Here is a 17252-nt window from a genome sequence, read left to right as displayed (position 1 = left end):
TTATTCTTTTATTTTTATTATGTCAAAAATGAAGCAGGAAAGCAAGGCAATCAGGCAGAGCAGCTTATGTACGCAGGCCTTTATTGACGAACATTGGAATGGATTTGATGTAAACGCACTGTTAGCGGTAGAATTTTGTTTTATTCAAAAAGTCGATCAATCAATAGCATATGAATCGATTTATAGATCCTTACTAGAACATATGATCAAATGACAGTTGCCGGCGTTCAAAATCATTCGCCATCGTAGTCTGCTCGGACGGCGGGAGTTAGTTTTTTTGTGTTGCTGATTTAGTTGGTTATTTATATGTGTAGGACGGTATATATACGAATACAAGTGGTCATAGATATATCACATATATAGTATTACTATACGTACATGGATGCGTATAATTGATTGTTAATAAATCTAATAAGTATAAAATTTAAAACAAGGCACCTGTTAAAATCAAGGGTGTTGCTGTGGGCTATTGTTGAACAACAATTCTTTCAGAAACTATTAATTTGTTATATTTTATTGTGTTAGGTAAGTAATTATGTCTTGAATATTATTTGTTGTTGTTCTTATTTTGAATACTGAACACTTGTTATGAAGTGTATTGGTTTGTAACTGTATTAAATTTAAATAATTCTACAAAAAATTACTGAAGTTACTCATTGACAATTTTTTCTTATTGAAAATAGGTAACCATGGATTCCATTGATGATATTCAAGAGGCTGTTGTAAAATACCTGGATAGAGGCATAGTTTTAGTTATTGCTGATTTGCTGAGTTTAATTACAGTTTCATCATGCTTATTCATAAAAGTGCCTCAAATCAATACCATACGTGAAAATAAATCTTCTAAAGGTAAGCAGCATTGAAATTATTATAGTTAAGAGAAGCATTGCAGGATTATACTTAACAAATTCATACGGCAGTTGGTCAGATGATCTTTGTTTGCTGTCAATCATCGTTAGTCCTAATAATAATATTCGAATTAAAAACAAATGAATGACGAAAAGTTGGGAAAGAATGGTAGAGGTTAGAGAATAAGATTTACCAATTAAAATAAGGAGTGTTTTGGATTTGATGTAAACGCACTGTCTGAGGTGTAAATTCCTTTTTCGGAACCAATTACTCGCTCTGAAAATTCGGATAATAATACCAAGATAAGTGGAGGAGAGACAGATGAGAATTGATATTTCTCAAGTACTTAGAGATTTTGTCTTTTACTTCAAACCATAGAAGAATGCCATAAAAGGAGGCTCTGAGGCATGATATAACCGGCCACGTCCATCGGACTTGTGGTTCGTGAGTCTGTTCGTCTCTTCATGTATGTGATCCACAGGACTGAGTACTCTCCCTAATGTGTGGTATTACAAGATTTTGGAACGAAATATTTCAGAGCTTAATCGGAGTTATTTGCTGTCTTGTCTGACAGGTGGTATGTTTCTTAAACCATACCGACTTGTTGAAGTTTCCCTAACCACAGTGCCCAAAATATCTTCGGTCGATTTGACCTCCGCCGGTTTGGAGTGGAAATTTTTTTAATGGACATGAACAGTAATGGACATGTTCCTTCCCTTATGTAGGTTCTCTAAATGCTGTGGTGTCGTAGATTTTCGCAGCGGAAGATTTTGATTGATAACAGTAACCTGTAAGCTGATAGTGTGCTCTTTGTCTCGTCCAGTAGATGGTAAACAGGTCGTTTAGAGGGTAGAATGTGGTCAATAAGGATGACCCTTTTAGTCATATTAGGATACATTTATCGAGTTTCCTCATATGCCTAGACTTCATCCTTGTTTCTTATCCTATGGTAAATTCCCTCGCTTGGTGGTGGAAAGAGCAAGACGACCTTCTCATATTTAGGGTAGAAAACGCTACATGGCTAACATCTGGTTCAGTCTATTCTCTCTCAGCTTTTAAATTATCGTATCTCTTCATAGTTGTTGCCCTCCACGAGGGATTAAACACTGTTGATAATGTCATATTCCTGTTAGACACTTATATACAATATGCTATCAGAATGAACGCAGTTCCAATATTGAAAAATGTAGTCAGACAAAACTATTGTCCAATTTAATATTAAAAATTCATAAAAATAAGAAATTACTCGGAACATCAGATATATTTTCGGAAGCAATTTTAAATTTCTTAATTAAGAGTCATATTTATTAATAATTCTATTTTTATTTTAGGTATAAGTATACTCGGCCTTTGTCTGGAACTTTTCAGCTATACAGTTATGATGTCCTACAACTATACAAATCGCTATGAATTTCTATCGTATATGGAATATCCAATTTTGTTACTCCAAGAATATGTTCTCATATATTTTGCTTTCAAATATCAAAATTTACTTGGACTTCGAACCAAAATTGTAGCAGTTCTATATGTCATCATTGCTCTACTTATCTATTTGAGGCTATTCCCATTGGTTATTCTACAATTTTTAGTGGTAAGTAACAGTTTCATTTTCTATCGTCAAATGAGTTTTCACATTATTTTCATTTGTTGTTTCATGAAATAGAATTTTACATATTTTGTTGGCAATGAACTATGAAATTCAATTAATCATTTTTTGGCGGTGATTTTTATTGTCACATCGAATTGATAACGCTTTAACTGTTGCTTTTTGTTGGTATTTTTATGTGGGTAAAACAACTAACACGCTTTCGATGGAAGAAGACTATTGATAAAAATTGTAATTTGTTTATTTTTGTTTTGTGGAGTGCTGTGAAAAAGGAGGAACTGGTTTGTTTGTATGTAAATTTAATAGTTTATTTAGTTTGAGTTAAACACGGAAGAAAGTTTGTAAAATAACATCTCTTTTCCATCTGTAATTTATTGAGACTTTTATGTTTGGTATGTTTGGACGAAATGTGTTTCAGACAATTTGGAGTTGATTTAGCAATGTCCGTCCCTCTGTCTGTCTGGCTGGATGGAGCGCACGATAACTCTCGAACGGATCAACCGATTCGGTCCAAAATTTGGCTTTCGTAATATTTTGTCCAAACTTAGTTTAAGTTCGAAGATGGGTTACATCGGCCCACTCCTTCCAGTACCTCACCCACAAAAGTTCGAAAATGTTCAGAAAATTTGTGCGCACGATAACTCTTGAAAGGAGTAACCGATTTGGTCCATACTTTGCACATCGTGATATTTCTACCAGTCTTAGATGAGGTTCCAATATGGACTCAATCGGTCCACTCCTTCGGGTACCTCCCACAAAAAATTTCGGAAATTTTCAGTTTAGGACCTGTTCACGAATCGCGTTGATTTTTGTTGTAGCAACTTGTATTCACTGCCCCACACGACGGTATAAGTTTCATCAGGGGCAAGTTCATACTTCCTGAGAAAATAACCTGAAAGGTACAAAAAAGCCCTATGACACCGTGTGTAGTGGTTGAAGCACCGGATCTGCCGATTCTGTCCACAATTTGGTCTTCGTAATATTTTGTGCAAACTTAGTTTAAGTTCGAAGATGGGTTACATCGGTCCACTCCTTCCGGTACCTCCCCCACAAAAGTTCAAAAATGTTAGGAAAAATTGTGCGCACGATAACTCTTGAAAGGAATTATCGATTTAGTCCATACTTTACACATCTCAATATGTCTACCAGATATAGATCAGGTTTGAATATGAGCTATATTTGTCCACTCCTTCGGGTACCTCCCACACAAAATTTTGAATAAATTCATTTTAAGACCTGCTCTCGAATCACTTTGCTTTTTGTTGAAGCAACTTGCATTCGCTGCCTCAATTACGGCAGAGGCAAGTCCATACTTCTTGAGAAAACAGCCCGAAAGTTGTAAAGTTGTTGTATAGCACCATATGTAGTGGTTGGATATTGTAATATTTCTTCGAATATTTTATTTATTTTTATTTTATTATTTAATTGGATTAATCGAGCTAACATGTCCTAAGGAGTTTTGTATTGAAAAATGAATTCTATTTTTATTTTATTTATTTACTTAGTAATGCAAAAGCTGAAGGCAGCCAAATAATTACATTACAGTAGATGAAATCCGAAGGTGGTGCTTATAGGTCCACTCCTTCCGGTACCTTCCCCACAAAAGTTCGAAAATATTCGCTAAAATGGTGCGCGCGATTTCTCATAGACATAGCAACCGATTTGGTCCAAACTTTGGATCTCTAAATATTCTCGAAACTTAGTTTATATTCAAATTTGGGCTATATCTGTCCAATCCTTGTGGTACAACCCACACAAATGTTCCAACATTTTTGTGTGGTTCGAGAATACTTTGGACATTTTTACTGAAGGTTTTCCTAGTGGCCCTGTTTACAGCGATATTATGTTTTTCGTAGGCTACTGTGATAAAAAAGCTCTATCTATATCCCCGCAAATTTTTGAGCTTTAATCCTACCCATACTTTTGTCGGTACATACGCCCAAAATTTTGAAAACCCGCCTAAATACATAAGTTTTTTTTTTTTGGGAAAAAAAGTATTTCAATCCACACAGGCTGAGGGTATATCCCCGTCGAAAAAGCCGACTGATACTTTTTTACTTGTTATAGTATGTATTTCCAAAGTCATCTCCATATCATGGTAGAACAAATATAAGGTAAAGTTAATACTACAACAAATACAACTCGAACAACAACCACAAAGGAATTTGTTTTTGTTTGTAACGTTACTGCCAGTTGTATTTGTAAACAAAACAAGGAAATGTCTATAAATTATTGGAATTTAAAAAACTAATAATTTTTCACATTTGGTTCAATATTTTGGAAAACATGAATGAAAATTCGTTACATTTTCAATTTTTATGTTTTTCCGAATGATATATTTTTTTTTTCTCAAAAAATATATGTCCCTAATGTGCATCGAAATAGAAATAAATGTATAAAATGTCATATGAAATTTGACACTAACGTTACAACCCAGTTCAGTCAGCTGTGTATTGCTGCTACCTTTTCTTATTCTACCATGTCTCCATATCTTAACCCTACACACCAACAGTGACTCTAAGAACAAATTTTAGAATTCCAGCTCTGTTCCAACACCCAATACCAAATTTAGAACAATTTAGTACTTTTCGTATATTTGCGGTATATATTTTTTAAACCACCTCCACATACCAAGCAAATTGAGTTTCATATAGTGATTTTTGTATACTTATGGTACGTACTTCGACAACCACATATCTCAACCCTCCAATTCTCAGGATTTCACCCAAATTGTACCAAACTTAGTACCATTAAGTGCTCTTCGTTCTCATAAGTACGAATTTTCAAAACTACATCAATCCTTCAATTCGACGGTAATAAATTTCAAATAACAGTATTCCAGCGCTATCCCTGCACTCAAATCTAAATTGTATCATTTGGTACATTTCGTATCCATAAGTACGAATTTCAAAAACTACCTCCATATCTCAATCTTACTTTCCTACAGTGATCCTAATAATAGATATAACAATGGAAACGGCTTTCCGGCACTTCCCCAACAAAAGTTCAACATTTTTTTGTTTGCTAAAATGGTGTAACCGTCTTGGGCCAAACTTTGCACATTACAATTTTTCCCCGAGACATCCAAGAATTGTACAAACCGGTATTCGTTTAACAAGTTCTACACTTTGGACTGGGATGACTACATAACAATTGAAGCAAAGTAGGCAACTTCTCGACCAATTGAAAAGGCTTGCTCCAGAAGAGCATATCCCCAGAGGACACGTTGCTTAATCTGACTTTGACCGACGATGACCACAAAATGTAGAAGAAACCGGTAAAATATTTGTTTTAGAATTTTCAAGTCGATCTCAACAAAATAGACTGAGGTATGAGCGTTGAAAGGGAACAAATTATTAGGTTTTGTATGTAACATAGAAACTAAAAAGAAAGAGAATAACAAAGAATTTTCTAATGAAAATTTTCAGTCTGGCATAAGGCTAAGGTAAAGTAAATACTACAACAAATACAACTCAACAACAACCACATAGAAATTTGTTTTTGTTTGTAATGTTAGTGTCAAAGGTATATGTAAACAAAATAAGGAAATGTCTATAAATAATTTGAATTTAAAAAAAAAAAATAATTTTTACATTTGATTGAATATTTTGGAAAACATGAATGAAAATTCGTTACATTTTCAATTTGAATATTTCCACATCATTCCACTAAATGCTTCATTTCTGGCAGAAAGTAGAATTCTTGCAAAAATGTTTGGAAATTCATTGATGTAGGAGAAGTTGGTCCAATCTTTTGTTTTTGAAATCAAAGAAGCACATGTTTATTAGGGCTTTATTTTTTCAAATTTAACAAAATACCTCACATATTAACTATCGTTGTACCCCCTCTATAAGCGGTGTTTTATTGTGCGGCTCGTCGTTCGGACTTGGAGGAGGTTACATATCATTGATATGAAGAAGTCTTTAGGGAAAATAGTTTTTTTCCGAATTATATACTCTTTCCTCAAAAAATGTACATTTTCCCCTAATGTGCATCGAAATAGAAATAAATATATATATAATGTTGTATGGAATTTGACACTAACGTTACAACCCAGTTATCTTTTATTGTTCTACCATGTAATTCATGCATATACCTTATATAAATTTGCCTTGAGTCGATCTAAGTCTGAGTCGGACAGGGTTGGTTCTCAATATGGCTTAAGGTACGAGGTTTGGGTTCGAGGTTTTTTTTATAGTTTTCTTATAAAATCTACAAATTTGCGGCCAAAATGTTTTACTTGTATTGTCTGTACTGTAGGGGACCAAAACCAATGTTTTTTTTTATAAATGAAAAAAATACAAAATTGCCCTTAGTTAAGTTTTTTTGCACAACCCTCCACTCTGCATCTCTGGTTTTGTCTATGTGATCATTTAAATAACAATAAATTGTGAATAGTTTTCATTTTCGCTCTAATAGAAAAATATATTGCATGCTTTTAACACTTCATAATCATTTAAATATATGTATCACGTAAGTATAATTTGAATTTGCACATTCATACTCACACATGCACGTTCTATTATTGTTGTACAGTCTGTCAAAATAGTTGCTATATGCAGTAATTTGCAAATATGTACCTATATTCTGTTATCTTTTTTTATTAACTAATTGAATTAAATTGAATTAAATATTTAAATCATTCATGTTATAATAAAATCATTCATGTCATAAAAGTTAAAAAAAAAAATTTCGCTTGCCATTTATATCAAGTTCTAAGATGGACCATATAGGCCCACTCTTTTAAGTACTTCCCCCACAAAAGTTAAAAGTTTCTTACGATAGCTCTCAAAGGAAGTAACTAATTTTGGTCCATCACAATGTATCTGCCAGACATGGATCAAGGTCGAATATGAACTATATCGGTCCTCCTTTAGGTACCTTCCACACAAAATTTCCAAATTTTTTACAAAAGTGCAGTTTGCAAAATGTTGTCCGACCCGACGGCACAATTTTTTTCAGGGGCAAGCCAAAACTTCCATTTTGCTCAAAAAAAAATAAATAAATAAATCCTGCGCCAACTAAAATAATCCGATTTGGCCGAAACATTGCACATTGTAAAATTTCTTCCAAACTTACATCAAGTTCCAATCAAGGTCTTTATCGGATAACATTTTTGGGTACCTCTCTCAAAGTTCGCTATTGAAAGAAGTGATTTATATTGGTCTATTCAAAGATATACTATATTGGTCCACTCATTCGAGTACCTCCCACACAAAATTTCAAAATTGTGCAGTTAAAGGACATGTTTCGATTTGTTTAGAAATGTTTGCAGTAAGTAACTCTTGTGCCAGACACTGAAAATAACACATGAAAATATTTTAGCTTTTAGGAGAGGGCGGAGGTGAAGGAGCTCCCTTTCTCCCTTCTTACCCATAAGCTCAAAACATTTTCATGAAAATTTTCATAGTCTGACACAAGACTAAATATAGGTTGAATGTAACTAATTAATATCTAGATATATTTGATCTATCTGTTTGACTTGATATCGCAATTTAATTGACAGACTGTAGTGCATTATACTTGTAGTATAAACCCAACACAAAATCTGTATATTAACAAAAACTAAATTTAACCTTTTCAGCCTTTCTGTACCCCCATTGGTGCTACCAGTAAAGTTCTACAATTGATTGCTATCTTGCGCACAAAAGATGCCAGTTCCGTAAGTCGCACCACATGGGCCTTATCGGCCTTCACTAATATGAGTAAGTGCACCCATACACATGTATACATTTACATTTTATAAACAAATTGTAATATTTCCCCTTGTTATCTTGCAGCTCGCATCTATACCGTCTATGTTCAGTCTCACGATTGGATGCTGTTATCGAATTTCTTGATATCAACATTTTTAAGTTCATCTGTATTTTTGGCAGCCTGTGTCTACAAAAAGAAAACAAAGAAAGAATAATCGAAACGAAACGACAATGCACAACGAAGAGGATGTTCAGACTAAGAATAAAATTCATTTTTACAAAATATTTTGTATTTCTTTTTAAATTGAGATTATTTTTTTTCTTTTGTTTTTGTAGTATATTTTAATTACATCGATATTTGACAATTATTTTTTTTTTATTTTTTGTTATAATTAGTTTTTATTATATTATAGTTTTTTTTTTTTTTTGTAATAATAAAACGTGATCTTTTTATCTTCACCTCACTTGAATGTAACATACATACATACATTATTTAATTGGTGGTTGTATTTGTTGATATAAGTTCACTTTGCTATGGACTAGATTCTTTATAGACTCCTAAAAAGGAGCATTTTACAGACCCCACAAAGGGGTCTTTATAGACTCCTATAAAGGAGCCTTTACAGACTCCTATAAAAGAGCCTTTACAGACTCCTTTAAAGGAGTCTTTATAAACTTCTATAAGATAATCTTTACAGACTTCTATAATGAGTTTTATAGACTCATATAACGGAGTTTTAAAGACTTCTACCAACATTGCTCCTACCTTTCCACGTCGTAATGTTGGACAAACTTGAGTAACTTTTTAGAGTCTTCATAGTCTATTTTCTCGAATATAGGTGAATTTTACAATTTTTTGAATTATTTTGTCATATACGTAGAATATGCGATTGTATGAGATAAAAATGAAAGGCTAATTTCATATTTTTTTAATTTATTATTAATAATTAGAGACACTGAAATAATTTAAGGAATACCGAGACAAATATGCATTGTTACAACTTTTACTTAGGTGAGAATTAGTTTTTGCCAAATTTAAATACAGACAACATATTACGCATTAACGCAGGTCCATTCCAATAGCCATTAAGCATAACATGCCAGTAGAGTAGTGGCATCATATCCTTTTTCATATAAAACATACTGTAACGTTCCTTATTCTGTGGAACGGGGAATGTTTCCAAGGGATTCAAATTGTAATCGAATTCAGCCAAAATACATGTCTTATAACCGGTAACCAAGGGACAAGAGGCATAGCCGTCATAGACTTTGTCGCAGGATTTACCCTTCATAACAGCCATCATATTTTTGAATACCACCGGTGATTGGGCAGCTAAAGGAAAGTTGAAAAAGAAAAGAAAAAAAAAACAATGTTATTTTTAAGAATAAATAGAGAAAAATATTTTATTCCACATACCTGCTGCAGCAGCTGTCTTTGAGTTGGGGGAAGATGAACAGTCGCCAATGGCAAACACATTCTGATACCTTACATGCTGCATGGTGTCTTTGTTAACATCTACAAAACCGGTTTCATTCACTAATTCTTTACAATTGGCCAATTCGGTTGGTGTACTCATGGGTGGTACGACATGCAGCATGGAATACTACGAAAAAAAGAAAACAAAACAGATTTATTATTGAGAGAAAAAACAATAAAAACAGGTCTGAATAAGTCGGGTTGTAAAAAAAGGCAGAAACGATGTCACTTATTGATGTGGGAAATGCATACATTTTGATATTTAATTGCAATGGACTCCGAGGAAATAGTGGATTTCATGCGTCGGAAGAATGTTATTGTTGCGGCGCTGCAGAAAACCAAGTTCAACAACAGCTGCAGCTTACAGCGTTGTGAAGGATACAACCTACTTAGGAAGGATCGAACCAGAAGTGGAGATGGGGGATTAGGTTTAATCGGAAACGGCCAGAGGGGCATAATGCTGGCTGTGCAGATTGATAACTTTACGTTTTTTACGGTTAATGAGGACGCCCCTACCAGAATTAGCGGAGAGTGTTACAGTTGGTCTGGGCTCAGACCATCCACCAATAACTGTCTCCATCAGCATACTGCCCGATTTCTTTACTTCTGAACGCCGCATTTTTATCAATCATTGGAAAGCTAACTGGCCTAGTTTCAGACAGTTCCCTAATCACCGCTTCGGATATCTGGCCAACCCTTCTCATCTTCGGGTAGCAGAAAAGACATTCCGAGACATCATCACTGCTGTAGCCGTTCGTTATATATCTGCTGGTCGAATACCCGAAGTTAGACCAAACTTTCCAGCAGAGGCGACGGGATTTGCAAATGAGCATAATGAACTTCGTCGTGTCAACCCCAGTGAGCCCAGAGTCAGCAGACTGACACCTGAAGTTAACAGGTTTGTCGGTCGGCCAGCGTAATCGTAAAAAGTGGTTAAATCATCTGAAGAGTTGCAACATTGGAGCCGGAATAAGTGAATTGTTCGCAACGGTTAGGTCACTCTCGAACCCTGGAAATAATGAAGATAGGACCTTAGCCACGTCGTTACGACGTTACGCTGACTGATCCGAAGTGGTGCGTAAGATATTTCAAACGACAGTTTGTCGAGAACCCCGAGGTTGAAGTGAAGAGTACTACGTCGTATTAGATCTCTTCCTGCAGAGGATGAACCCCCACAATTTACAATGGACGATGTTGCGAATGTCATCAGGAACGCTGAATTATCTAATACTTTGTGAATGACCGTAGTAATGACAAAGCAGGAGAATATGCCGGGAGTCGAGTATCTCACTAAAGTTCTCACCCATCGTTCCCGCATCGTCTGGAAATGGGTAGTATGGTCACGCTACAGAAACCAGGCAAGGATGCCAGCAAAGCTGGATCGTACAGACCGATTTAGCTTTTGTCGCCCATAGCAAAACCAGTCTTACGTGGAATTCAGGAAAAAAAGTCCCAAGTACCGTAGAGTGAAACAGAGAGTTCCCCAAGATGAGGTGATATCTCTGGAACTGTTTAACTACTTTTCCTGTATTCCACCCCTTCCAGACGGCATTGAGATCGGATGATTGTAAGATATTGGCGTCAGTTACCTTCCCTGATGTAATTTTTGAATGGCTATTTGACTGATCTTACAACCTTCTTTCACGCGAGGGGTATGTAAATATACGCAACTAAATCTACGGCCACTCTGTTCACCACATGGACGGCAGAGCTGAGAACTGAGTTGAATGTTATATTCAATGGTAGCAGAAATCCGACACAAACTACACCAAAATTCTAGGGGTCACATCTGACAGCATATTCCGCGCATGCCAGAGCTGAGATGCGACAAGGTCCTCTAGTCCCTAGTCCTTAAAGAAACATTGTTGCCCACATATAAAGCGATAGGTCGTTCTGTGGTAAGCTATGCGGCGCCAGTATAGTCTACAAATATGAGTGCAATGTCATGAAAAATATTCAAACCTGTCAGAATGCCGCTCTGAGAACTACAACAGGTTGCCTTCTCATGTCTTCAGTGGACTATCTACATGAGGAGACAATGATTCTAGTACAGTAACACAATGGCATGTTTTCGTTGCAGTGCTTGCTACCGAGAGAGCCATCACAATCACCATATGGTGGATAGGACTCCACCACCGAGGCATGTCAGGAGGGATCTTCATGATCTAAAAAGAGTGGTCCCACGTTACCAGAGAGAACCCCTAGATCAACAAACCTATCGAGCTATCGAGTCAAAATTGCATTCACAAAGATGCAGTTGCAGATGCCATAAACAACTATCGTGTGAATGCGGTCCTCGGAGAACATCACCCATTATCGCAGCTGAGGAGCATTAGCTCTGCCACATCAAACCAGAGTAGTTTTGTCTCAACTTCGCTCGGGATGCTGCAGCCGTCTAAATTGCTACGCCGTATACGAAAAGTACTCCCAGCAGAGGAGGTACCACCACAATTTACGGAAGGTGATGTTGCAGATGTCATCCGATACACAAAATCATCCAAAGCGTTGCACCCACCCGGAGTATCAATGGTAATGCTTAAGCAACTGTATGAACCCTGAGTTGAGTATGGAACGTCAAATGTCTACATAACTGACCTAGATCAGATCTTCCATATGAGGAATATGAAAATATCTACCACTAAAATCACGGCATCACTGTTCCCCTGGTGTCCTAATTTCGACCACTAACTATCCCAAAATATTGGTTGTAACGTTCGATATCATGTTTATATCGTCCGCGCAGCTATTTGCGATAAGATCAGAAGTAGGAAGACGGTCCTAAAGTCGCTAATCGGCAGCGCTTGGGATGCCTTGTTGATCTCTTACAAGGCAATAGGTCAGTCTGTGGTAACCTTTTAGCCCAGTTAAGATCCGGACGATGCAGCCGCCTCAATTCATTTCGAGTTCGAATTGATGCCACAATACCCAACACATGCGCTGCATGTGGATTGAGACCACACGATCCGCTACACTTCTTCAGCTGCCGATCACCTGCCTCCTGATTCTTTATAGACGCAGCCAGCCCAGTTTGCAGAATTTTTGAGACTGGAGTTACTAAAATATTTATTATAAAATTCGGTTATGGAGGAACTCTTTCATACTGTGTACAGCAATCCGCTGCAACTGAACACAACTGCTTTATAGGCCATAGAATCAAAACTTTAAGACCTTGACCTTAGTTACTACATATAACCTATTGTGGACTTCTGTGTCTTTAAAACAAGAGTCCAGTTTCATTCCGTACAACTAATAAATTTGACATCGCCTGTGTCAGCGTTTTCCCTTAATTTACCTTTTCTTCAAATTTCTCCTCAGGCTTATCGAGATTCTCAAAAATAGCCACATCATTTTCTGGTTTAATTTCGATCAGGTTACGACGGGTATTGACTTGGATTTTACGCTTCTTGACAATTGGCCACAGGGCATCGGCGTAATGTTTAACACCGAAGATTACGGGCAATGCTGTGTTGTAGGTAACATTGATTTTATTACGTTTGTTCATCTGGAAAAAAGAAAGAATAAAAGTTAGTCCACACTGTGGACAACATTTCCAATCGATAAGAACATACCTTGCGGAAATAGTGTTCTGAAATATAAACAATTTTTTGTGGTGCTCCTGGGCATTTCACCGGTGAACTGGGGAAAGTAAATATGGCATTACCCTCGGTGATGTTGCGTAAACAATCGTAGGTTCTATCGACATACAGAGGGGAGTATATCGAACACACTTTGCCATTGGGTATGGCCAAGGCGTCCAACAGACCAGGTATCTAAGGGGAAGGAACAAGTTATTACTTTTGTTATATTATGGAGACAAATTTCTTTGTATATACCTTGTTATAGTTCAATTGCAGACCAGCTGCCAACAACAACATGTCGTATTTAATTTCTTGACCCGATGCCGTTGTAACTGTGTTGTTGTTGGGGTCAAAATGTTGGGCCTTTTCTTTAATCCATTCAATATTTTTGGGTAAAACTTGAGCCATTGGTTTGTAACTTTGTTCCACAGTTTTCATGCCGCCACCAATCAATGTGAACATGGGTTGATAGTAATGTTTCTAAAATCAAAAGAATTTTGATTCGATATTTGTAAAGATTCGACGCACATTAAGCGATAATAACTTACATCGGCTGGATCCACAACGATAACCTTATTTTTACCCAATTTCGATGATAATTTGGCGGCCAAGGCACAGCCTCCAGAACCTCCACCAACAATAAGAACTTTGCATCTGGAAAAATAAAGAAATATTATTTATTATATTTATGTTTAAATAAAAACAAAGTAAGAAAGTATCAGTCGGCTTTGTCGACAGAGATATACCCTCAGCCTATGCGAATTGAAACTTTCATCTACGGACAGATCGAATACTGGCTAAAAAGGCAAAATCCTTTTTCCCAAAAATTATGTATTTCAGAATTGTGTGGACCTTTTGAGACATTTAAACTTGCAATCTTTTGGACCACTTTGTCCGGAAGACATGGACTTGCCCACGAAAGACATAATATCACTGTAAACAGGACCATAAGGAGAAGCATCGGTATAATTTTCCAAAGGATCTGCACTTAAACAAAAATGTTGAACTTTTGTGGGGGAGGTACTAGAAGGGCAAAATATTTGGAGATCCAAATTTGGAACAAATCGGTTGCTCCTTTCAACAGATATAGCGTGTACCAATTTATCATTGTTTATTCATTAATTTCTCTAAGGAAATCGAGCTTTATGATTATGACGACTCGAACCCACACACCCAAATCGGTTGATCAGTTTGAGTGCTATAGTGCGCTCCAGCCACTACAAATGCACAATGGTCCCAAATCCAAATTTTCTGGCCAAAACTATTTCAACGTCCATTTAGTATTGAAATTAGTTATTATTTATAATAAATGTGTACAAACAGCAATTCTTCCGTTTTATAGACCAAAATGACCAAAAACTGCCAACATATGTTGAACAGGGTGGTCCCGTTGTGTGGGGTCTAAACCAAAACATTGACCTATGTTAATAATTTTTGGTACGAAGAATTCATATCTTCCAAGAGGTCAAAATACCAAATTTCAGCAGAATCGGTCATAAAGTGTCGCTAAAATCAACAAAATGTCTAAAATCGGACGGTACTTTTATGTGGGGGCTATTACAAAAAATGGACCTATTTTCAAAAAAAAATATACATAGTTGTTTTCTACACTCTGAAACCCTTAAATATGAATTTTAAGGAAAATCGGTTGATAGATGCGGGTATTACCGTTCTATTTCAATTGGATACTACGTACAATCACAAGAGGTATTTACAAAAAATTCTCCCATCTTGAAATAGAAAAATCCACTTTATTTTAACTGTGGCAAATTTGAGCAAGAATTTATTTCTCAATTTATTAGATCTGTCCCCCAGCTATCTTCCGAAATCAATTTGGAGGTGGACAAACTTGGACATTTTTTTAAAAGTTTAAGAATATTTAAAAAGTATTTGTAAAAAATAATTTTTAATATATATAAAAACATTGATATTATTACGCTAATTTTACAAATTTCGTTTTACAATTTCATTTACAAAAATGTTATGAATGTACTCATTAACAGCTTCCCGATTCATAATAACTTTGGTCTCACTTCTGTATATTTATGCAGCGACGCAATACAACACAAAGTCTGTTTTATTTTTACATAAAAAGTGTCAACTTTGGTACTGCGCCAATCAACGAATACTAACGTTATTTACAAAAACTAATTATTTTCAGATGACTTGATGTGTTTTTTATTATTCTGTACAAAAAAAAATACAATTTCGAAACTTCAAAAATAGGGTTTTGGCCAAAAATTTCCTAATTGAAACCTATGTGAAATGGTGCCATAGGAATTTTTACAACTTTCGGGATGTTTTCTCAGGAAGTATGGACTTGCCTTCGAAAAAACTTGTACCATCGTATGGGGGGCACTAAATACAAGTTGTCAGAACAAAAATCAAAGCGATTCTAGAGGAGGTCTTAAACTGATCTTATCCGAACTTTTGTGTGGGAGGTACCCGAAGGAGTGCGTCGATAGAGTCCATATTGAAACCTCATCTATATTTGGTAGAAATTTCACGATGTTCAAATCGGTTACTCCCTTCAAGAATTATTGTGCGCACAATTTTTCAGAACATTTTTGAACTTTTGTGGGGGAGGTACCCGAAGGAGTGGACCGATATGACCCATCTTCGAACTTAAACCAAGTTTGGACAAAATATTACGAAGGCCAAATTTTGGACCCAATCGGTTGATCTGTTCGAGAGTTATCGTGCGCTCCAGCCAGCCAGATAGACGGACGGACAGGGCTAAATCGACTCCAAATTGTCTGAAACGGATTTCGTCAAAACATACTTGGGGTATTCAACTATTATTTCGATGAGGCGCATTTTGCCCGTATGAAATTGTCTATGTCCTCGTTAGCATAAATGCTGAGGGTATAATAATGAAGAAACTGTTATTCGCGAACTCGGTCCTGTTCGTATTTATCATTTTCTTAAGGATATACGCTTCATCACTACAAACTTTGAAAAAATCCATGTTCCAGCCTGCACCTATATTATAGTATCTGACAAAAGTATCGAAAATGCTATTACCCTAATGTACACACATATATGTACATATTTTTCACATGAATTCTCGTTCACCTTAGGGCATTCATTTTTCAAGTTAATGCGAAAGCGCTTTTATGTTTGTGGCGATAATCGATCGATCAGATTTCAAGTGGGAGATAACAAATAAATTGTGCACAATTGTGTGCCGATTTTAGGTGACATATTAAATTGAGTCACACTTTATCAGCTGCCGAGACACATTATGGCGGAAGAAATAAAAACAAAATTGAATCGGTTATCGGCAACAGACAACATTCCTAGTGATGAAGAAACAAATTAATTATTAATTACCAATGAAGCGTGTGTTACTCGATCATTGTAATTACATAAATGCAGAGCTTCGAAATACTCAAATTCGAGCAGAAGTACTCGTGCGAGAAAAAAATCGAGTATACTATATTTTTCTTCGTCACTCGCAACGCCGATTTGCTCAATTTTATTCCCGAGTGGGAGTACCTGAGTGAAAATGTTCGAAATAGAGTATGCAACAACAATTTTTTTAGTTATTTATTGGCTTTATTGGCAACCCTTGAACTTTCCTTCCTGAAATTCCAACCCCTCAACTTCCCCCCATCAGTCCACATCAACAACATAAGGTAGTTAGGCTGTCTTCCGAAACGTCAGTTGCTTTGTAGTCATGCATGAAACTAGGGGTTCTTAGGTCGAGTTCCCCTCTAAGAACGCCTAGTTTCATGCACGACTACAAAGCAACTGACGTTTCGGAAGTCTTAACAGCCCTTGTTTTTGATATAGGGTTTATGGCCATATTTTACAATTTTATCCAGATTGTCGTTGTGATTGGACGCTAAAAATATGTTCTTGATGGGGTTTCGTCATGAATTCATACAGAAGATGTTGTGCGCTCCATATAAATAGCTTCTGAAATATTTGTGGTGAAAATATATTGGAAAAATATAGTAAACCCAGATGGACCTGCTAAAATTGCATATTTTTAGTATTTTTAACCTAAATTAGGTAGTTAGGATAAGCCATTGGTTACTTAT

At 36.1% G+C, this 17252-nt stretch overlaps 2 protein-coding genes across 2 annotated transcripts in view; one reads left to right on the top strand and one right to left on the bottom strand.

The window, feature by feature from the left end:
- The first annotated feature begins 225 nt into the window (after positions 1–225).
- On the top strand, positions 226–8630 carry LOC141401188 (solute carrier family 66 member 3-like). Its single transcript, XM_073981163.1, has 5 exons — positions 226–525; positions 684–849; positions 2181–2440; positions 8040–8160; positions 8236–8630. Exons 2-5 carry the CDS (start codon positions 690–692, stop codon positions 8364–8366), a joined length of 672 nt encoding a protein of 223 aa, XP_073837264.1. The 5' UTR covers positions 226–525; positions 684–689; the 3' UTR covers positions 8367–8630.
- A 438-nt stretch (positions 8631–9068) lies between these two features.
- The window catches only part of LOC141401187 (sulfide:quinone oxidoreductase, mitochondrial-like), a 30635-nt gene continuing 22451 nt past the window's right edge, over positions 9069–17252 (bottom strand). The window contains exons 2-7 of the mRNA XM_073981162.1: positions 13755–13860; positions 13462–13686; positions 13198–13398; positions 12921–13130; positions 9569–9755; positions 9069–9484 (exon numbers count right to left, since the gene is read on the bottom strand). Of these exons, the coding sequence (XP_073837263.1) occupies positions 9171–9484; positions 9569–9755; positions 12921–13130; positions 13198–13398; positions 13462–13686; positions 13755–13860 (1243 nt within the window). The 3' untranslated portion in view covers positions 9069–9170. The remainder of the gene's footprint in view (positions 9485–9568; positions 9756–12920; positions 13131–13197; positions 13399–13461; positions 13687–13754; positions 13861–17252) is intronic.

The sequence above is a fragment of the Musca autumnalis genome, unplaced genomic scaffold (genome assembly GCF_047663935.1).
Source record: "Musca autumnalis isolate F117 unplaced genomic scaffold, ASM4766393v1 scaffold_4, whole genome shotgun sequence".
NCBI classification, from domain to species: domain Eukaryota; kingdom Metazoa; phylum Arthropoda; class Insecta; order Diptera; family Muscidae; genus Musca; species Musca autumnalis.
Note: the sequence above shows the minus strand (reverse complement) of the source record. Positions and strands in the feature narration are given on the sequence as shown.